General features: G+C 35.1%; 1 protein-coding gene across 2 annotated transcripts in view; it reads right to left on the bottom strand.

The window, feature by feature from the left end:
• Positions 1 to 336: 336 nt before the first annotated feature.
• Positions 337 to 7,585, bottom strand: part of LOC115888906 (protein disabled) — a 29,913-nt gene continuing 22,664 nt past the window's right edge. For both annotated transcript variants that reach the window (XM_030908787.1, XM_030908789.1), the window contains exons 12-14: positions 5,814 to 6,065; positions 4,051 to 4,485; positions 337 to 1,712 (exon numbers count right to left, since the gene is read on the bottom strand). In XM_030908787.1, coding sequence (XP_030764647.1) covers positions 1,228 to 1,712; positions 4,051 to 4,485; positions 5,814 to 6,065 — 1,172 coding nt within the window. In that variant the 3' untranslated portion in view covers positions 337 to 1,227. The remainder of the gene's footprint in view (positions 1,713 to 4,050; positions 4,486 to 5,813; positions 6,066 to 7,585) is intronic.

The raw sequence follows: 7,585 nt of genomic DNA, 5'->3' as shown, positions 1-7,585 counted from the left end.
CTCCTAGAATAAGTAACCTGGGAATTTTGTTTGTGCAAACAAAGTGCAAACCTAAAGTATATACGAGGATGTATTTCAGGAAAATATTTTAACTTGGATAGGGTGGCTCAAAAAAGTGTGAGTGGACCGGGATGATTTTTTTAAATGGAACGCTCTAAATATTATTGCATTTTTGGCTTCCTTTCTGACCACTTTACATAATCCGCAGATAGGATATAATATATTTGGATAGTTTCAGAGATATTAATAAATAAATAAAAAATATATATTTTTCAACAAGTTACAAAGAAAGTTGATAAAATATTGTATTTTCAAAATAATTACATATAAAATGAAGGCACAGCTGTTATCATATTTTTTTGCAATTGCCTGAAAAGTTTTAAAAATCGATTTTTAAGAAAAAAATAGTTTTATAAAAAGTTGAATATTTTTGGCTTTTGGGACACCCTGTATAACAAAAATTTTCACATATTTGATGCTTCTAGGCTCATACGTTTTTTGGAAACTAGTTAAGGTGTGACTTTGACCTGAATCTGCGAAAATATGATTTTTTATGTGCGTTAATATTGTAACATCCTGTATAAACCATTTCCTATGGGCTAATAATGTTCATTTTTTCATATTTTGTATTGATTTTGTAATTTTAACACATATTGAATAATATCTAGAGTCCGCTGGCCCTCTGTGCGCCTGTGATGCGGCAAAAACGCACAGTATAACAGATCTCATATAAAATCGCGTGCTGTCGCATCTCTGCGTTTTTACTGCAGCCGCAAAAACGCGCAGTGTAAGCCCGGTATTAACTGTGCGTTTCTATAGCTGCAGGAAAAGCAAAAACTGCAAAATGCGCAATGTGACACCGGGCTAAAAGAGACATATTTAAAAAAAATAACATAAATAAGTATTATTAGTGAGTATCTATCTGTAAAGTACAAAGTAATATTGGACGTCCATAATTAAATTATTTAATATGGTCTTAAACTTGAAGGGGGGTTCAATAAAAACTAATTTCTTTATTTTGTGTATTACAGAGAGCTCACTTATCTGGATCGTGTGGCAATATTTCTAGTAGCAAATTCATCTAATATAAATCTATTGAATAATAATTTTTCAAACTGCCGTCGATCAAAGAGTCCATTTGTATAATTCCCTAAATCGACTTCGCCTATCTAATATTTTAAATATTTCGCTTTAACAAAATGGGCCCCTAATTTAGTTTAAAACCAGTTATTTTCTACCGTTATCGGAATCCTCGAATTCCTCAGTCCATCGTAGTTCCGAATCCCTGGACTGGGCACGACCAGTCTCCACGTTTCCGCTGAAGAATTCGTCATCGAACGGGTCGTTTTCGGTCGAAAAAATATTGACCGATCCAGATTTCTTCAAATTGACGTCAGTTCTCCCCGAAAATCGGTTCTTGTTCAGTATCTTCCTTCTTCCTTTCGGATGGGTAGTCACGTTGGCCTTGGTCCCGAACGAGTCTTCTTCATCCTCGGGAAGGTCGGGTTCTTCTTTTATGCTAGATATCCCATTGCCCTCCACGGGGTTGTCGGCTTTTTCACTGGGCGAAAAATCATCCTCGAAGGGACTACTGGGTTTGGCCTGATACCTGGGTGATAGTTTTGATTCCTGGAACGACTCGCTACGCCGATCTTTAAAATTTTTCTCTAGACGCATTTGGCTTTTTTCGAACAAACTTTGTTGTCGCAGTCCTGGAAAAATTTAACAAACAAAATTAAATGAAATTTAAAACATTAGAAAGTATTTTTTCAATAAAAAGATATTTTGATTTTTAAGTCATTATTATGTGTGTATATCGCATTTCTCATTCTCATCAAGAAACAATTATTTTTTACATCAAATCGAAGGTTGAACTGGTGATACGTTTGTTGCTCGAACTTCTATATTTTTTGTACAACAGTTTTAGGGAAGGTTTATTTTAACAGCTTATATTTTTCTTAGGCCATGTATGCACTAAATAGAACCACATAATAAAACAATTTTATAACAACAACTTAGAAAAAGATTATCTAAAACCGCCATCCGATATAACCTAACTAACTTTTCAAACTCGAATTTAAGGTTTCGTATTCACAATTTTAGCCACACACATTGCTCAATTAAAAAAGAACAGGTTTCTAAAAGCCAAATCTGGTGAAAATATGCCCAAATATTAACTTGACTCATAATTTATAACAAAATAGTTATTTCTGCCATAAGAAGCTGTATTTGAAAACCATACGTTAAAAAAGTCTAATGATACGTATACATTGGCGCGCCACGCCGAGAACGCGCGCACCGATTCGCCTCTATTGGTACGTGTTTTCAACTTGCGCTAGATGTGATGTCATGTGCTATCATGTGATTGTTTCACATAATATGTTTTAAAAATAAAATTGCAAATAGCGAATAAAAATAATTAAAATAAAAAAGGGTATTTTACAATTCCCCCCGGCGCGGCCCCGCACCCGTTTGGCTAACCTGTAAATGTCAGCTATGTCGAGAGATGGCGTTACGAAAATGGAACCGATTTATTACAAGGAACTTGGGCTTCTTTTTAGATAGATAGATAGATAAATCTTTATTAGTTCCAAGTAATACAATTACATAAATTGACCCAAGATGGGTGTGGAACAGGTTAACAAAAAACTCAAGATACTAAAACACTCAAATACTACTAAATGTATCGTAATATAAACATGATACCTAAAATACTTTTCTTAAGAGTCTTTATACTGTATTACATAACTGTATTTTACTAGTTTCAATATTTATATAATTTTAACAAGAAAATAAATTGAAAACACAATAATAACTACTACAAATAATATTAAATGCTATATTAACAGCTTACCCTTGTCTGCATAGAATTCATCTAGCGTATAAAATGCCTTGTCTAATAGACAATTTTTTAGGGTTAACAGTAATCTTGGTCTAGGTAAATCAGTAACTGAGAGTGGGAAAGTATTATATATCTTTATAATGCTGTGCTTCACATTCTTCTGTACATACGTGTAGTTGCTCTTGTCGGTTTGTAACATATCTCTATTTCTAGTAGAGTATTGATGTTTTTAACTCTGGTTCTTTAAAGAGACTTATTGTCGGAAACAAATACTACCGAATCCAGAATATACATAGAGATTATTGTTAGTATTTTCCTTTCTATGAAAAATTTGCGACAACTTTCACGATAACTTAATTTGAAAATGCTTCGAATACAGCGCTTCTGTACAATCATTTCATTATCCTATTAACATCCGATGAGTTCCCCCAGAAGATCAAGTATTACAGAGTTTATGTAGGCATAATATGATTGCAACGTCTTCAGATATATTTTCAGAGATAATTTTCATTGCGTAACTAAAACGAGCTATATTAGAATCGACACATGCTATGTGATATTTCCAATCTAACCTTCTATCTACATTAATTCCCAGAAGTGATACATTAATCATTTAGGGTTTCCAAAGTATTAACAGCCTTTAACTCCAGTTCATAATTATCTTTCTCACTAAAAACGATGTTTGCATCATCGGCATAAAGTGTAATATATTCAGAGGATACAGAGGATATATTCTGTGGTTCGTTGTTCAATTGGGACGGCCGGCCGGTGAAGACACCATGCGCATTCCGCGCGCTTTTATCAGTGACTATGTGTGTAAATTCACTTTTTTGTGTTTTTCTTTGAATATTGTTTATTAATGGAGTGTTTAAAGAGTCGCACTACTCATGATTAAAATTGCGTAGTTCTTCTCGGACGATAGAGACATGATTAACGACAAAACTAATGTTCGCGGGATTTCTATGGATTGCGGGATGTTCGTTAAAACAATAAAAGTAACGCGCGGCCAACGCTCGGCGCGCGCGCTGCGTGTTCGCGGCGCAGCGCACCAATGTATACGTACCATAATATAACTTTTGCATAAAATCATCTGGGTAGATAATATTTCACCTTTACAAAATTTGCATAAGATTTCCTAAATCCCGTGTTCCAATGCACCACACTGTATTATAGACAGAATAAAATGTGTTTATATTGTAATTAATCACCTTTCATAGACCTGCTCGACAATGGCACATCATTTTCAGCGTTATCGTATTCCCCGTCAAATTTAAATTTGTCGTCCTCCTTCTCCCTGATGATGGGACTTTCGTCTGATGGGACGAAATCGTTATCAAACATAAACTTAGCTCTAGCCGTTCTCTTCCTTGGAAAAGTGTTGACCGCTGGTTCGCTGCTAAGACTGTTACTTTCTTTAACCTTCTTCCGCAAAGAAGACTTCTTGTCACCAAGGTCTGTCTCTTTTTTCGATACTATCTCCATATACTCGGTCTCGGGAGGCTTGTGAGGCTTGGCACGGTGCTGGACGCGACTGCTTGACGTTTCCGACACGTGTCTATGAGAGGGTTCGTTAAAATGCGAGTCTCTGCTCCTCGATCTACGAGCCGATTTGTAACGCCTGTCTCTTTCTCCATCACTCCCACCTAAAACAGAATATAAAAAAAACAAATGCGCTAATTTAATATCAGGACTGAATCACAGATTATTACAGATTTATCAATAAGACGGAGAAACTAAATAAGACAAGGATGCATTGGATCCCTTTAAATATCCTTAAAGGGACCGATTGCAAAGCGCATGCGAATGATCAATCGCTCCAACACAACAGCTGTGCAATCGGGCGACCGGACCGGCGCGGCGGCGGCGATGCGACGAATATCCTTTTTTTTTCGGAGTTCAAATCGAAAAAAAAACAAGAAATGTGAAAAGAAATATTATTAGAAAATATTTTTTAATTATACTTTTTTTAGCGGCATAGCTTCGCTTTTGTTGGCTCTTGTCGATATTAGTCTTATATTTTTTTCTTTATCTGTAGCTAACCTATGTAGATATTGAATTGTTATTTTTTAAACTGTCGTTTTAAACTGAATACTTTCCCCAAATGTTGGGGCAGTGGAGTAAAATTTTTTGGAGTAAGGACGAAAGAATGTTAGTACCTACTTGACTACCCTTTTATGATTGGTAGACCTTGATTTTCTACAAATTTTCTGCCTGCTGACTACTATGGAAGGCAAAAAAACATGTGAAAAGTTGGAAACGTGTTTTTATTTGTAGTTTGCTAAGTAGTATGATGACATAACTTCCATTTATTTTGCCCCTGTATCAGAAATTGTTACTACAACCTGATTTATAAAAAAACTTATTTCCTGTATTTCTTTCATAAAACTTACCAATTTAAATTGAAAAATCAAAATGTAAATCACATTGCGGTCCTGTCGACTTTACGGACAGTGGATTTTCAAGAAACAAAATTCTAATATACTCAACATTTTGTAATAAAACTTAATATACTTAACTATTATTAAAGCATAAAAACTATGGCTTTTAATAATAAAAAGACTATTATCTGATCAGCTGGTTGTTTTTTTAGTATTCATAAAAAATATTCATTGATCAAGCATTAAGATATTACTTTTATGATTTTTAAACTACCTGTTTTATCTCTTGATATTTACGCTTTTGCCAAGTGAAAATAAAAAGAAATATTGCCCGACGAATTGGTACTCCCGTGTAAGAACTTAAAATATGACAAATATCTCAAAAAAATGCATTCCCTATTTTAACTGGGAATACATTTTTTAGAAAAGGCAACAATGCATTCGAGAAAAAAAAATGAAGTCTGACAACGCTATAATCCCTTGTTAAAGGTCCGACTGGTTCGAGGTCACGGCGGCATTTATCAGTAAGATGAAATAAGTAAAACATCTGAAAATACTTCTTCTAAAGTTAAAATGACACGATTTATATTTACCTGTCCCCAAAAGATGTCGAGATTTTATCTCACCAGTATTTCTATCCATCTCCGAGGCACTGCTTGGACGCTGTTTCCAATTTTTCTTAGTAGTCGGCAAGAAGTGGGGCGAGTGGGATTCTTCTACTTCATTCGAATATTCATCCTCCCAAGGCGAGTCTTGCGATTCGCGACTACTCCTATACTTTTCGCCGTATCTTTCTCTCCTATCTGGCATATTACTTCGCCTAGCACCATATCTTCCAGATTTTTCTATCAAAAATGGTACTCAGTATAAAGCTTGATTTTCATGCGTCCGTTATCCGTTGATACGATGGTCCGACGGCGCTGATTGGTCATAGCGTTTTAGCGCCACTTTTCATCAGTAATTTTTTTACTCCTGCTCGTCAACGGAAACATCGTACGATAACGGACGTTTTGACACTTTTTTGACAAATTTAATCTTACCTTAATATATAATAGTACAAGAGCCAGCAACGCCGGGAAAACGAAAATTTTAAGAAAGCTGGTTCTTTAATATATATTTTTCTATGCTTTCCTGTGCTCTCTGACCAAAGTGCGGGCCGTCTGGCTATCGGTAGACAACTGCGGTTCGCTACTGCGCATCATATCTGTACAATGTATCCCATTTTCGTGTGTTTTATGGGATTTCTCGTTTATGAGTAGAAATACAATGATGCGATTTTCACATTACTTTGCTACTTTTTTATGAAACTAAATATGCTACACTTAGGTTTGTTCTAGCCTCCTTAGTTCCTGAAATACAGGGCGCATTTGTGATGCGCAGTAGTGAACAGATGATGGATACAGATATGATGCGCAGTAGTGAACGCAACATCTACCGGCAGCCAACGGTCCTCTGTTCAGGACAGCATAACAAAAGATATAGTAAAAAAACAGCTTTCTTAAGCTTGATTTTCATGCTTCCGTTGTCCGACGATATGTTGATACGATATTAATTTTATTGGTAGAATTTAAAGACTTTGATTGGTTAGAAAATAACGCAGTTTTTAAATTTATTGCATTTTCATGCCTCCGTTCATCGGATATACGTTGGTGTTATTTTATATTTTCGTTTCCATAACGATTTTGCTATTTTACTTATATTTTTATTAAAGTTAGATTAAATTTGTCAAAAAAGTGTCAAAACGTCCGTTATGGTATGAACGGGTCCGTTGACGGGCTGAAGTAAAATATTTACGGATGATAAGTGGCGCGAAAATGCTATGACCAATCAGAGCACCGTCGGACCATCGTATCAACGTATAACGGATGCATGAAAATCAAGCTTTAAAAGTCTCTCTCGAAAACGTTGCTAGCTCTTAGACTATAAGTAAAACAGCGAAATCTCGTTATGAAAATGAAAATATAAAATGACACTAATCACAAACAAATCAAATATCCGATGAACGGAAGATTGAAAATGCAATAAATTTAAAAACTGCATAATTTTCTAACAAACCGAAGTCTTTAAATTCAGCCAATAAAATTAATATCGTATCATCGTATCGTCGGATAACGGATACATGAAAATCAAGCTTAAATAGTCTAGCGCGAGACAGGAGAAGAAATGACAGAGAACTGTCACTAATGTGTCAATAAATAAATCATACATAAATGACAAATATTTCATCGCTATGTACACATTGTTCAACCATCGTTCAACTTCACGTCATATTATTGTCGAACTATCTCTTTCACTTGACAACCAGATGATACAGATTGGTGACGTCATTACGGCATTTTGAAAATTACTGCACATTGTTTTTAGT

This window comes from Sitophilus oryzae, unplaced genomic scaffold (genome assembly GCF_002938485.1).
Source record: "Sitophilus oryzae breed Bouriz unplaced genomic scaffold, Soryzae_2.0 scaffold_809_pilon_pilon, whole genome shotgun sequence".
Classification (NCBI taxonomy): domain Eukaryota; kingdom Metazoa; phylum Arthropoda; class Insecta; order Coleoptera; family Curculionidae; genus Sitophilus; species Sitophilus oryzae.
Note: the sequence above shows the minus strand (reverse complement) of the source record. Positions and strands in the feature narration are given on the sequence as shown.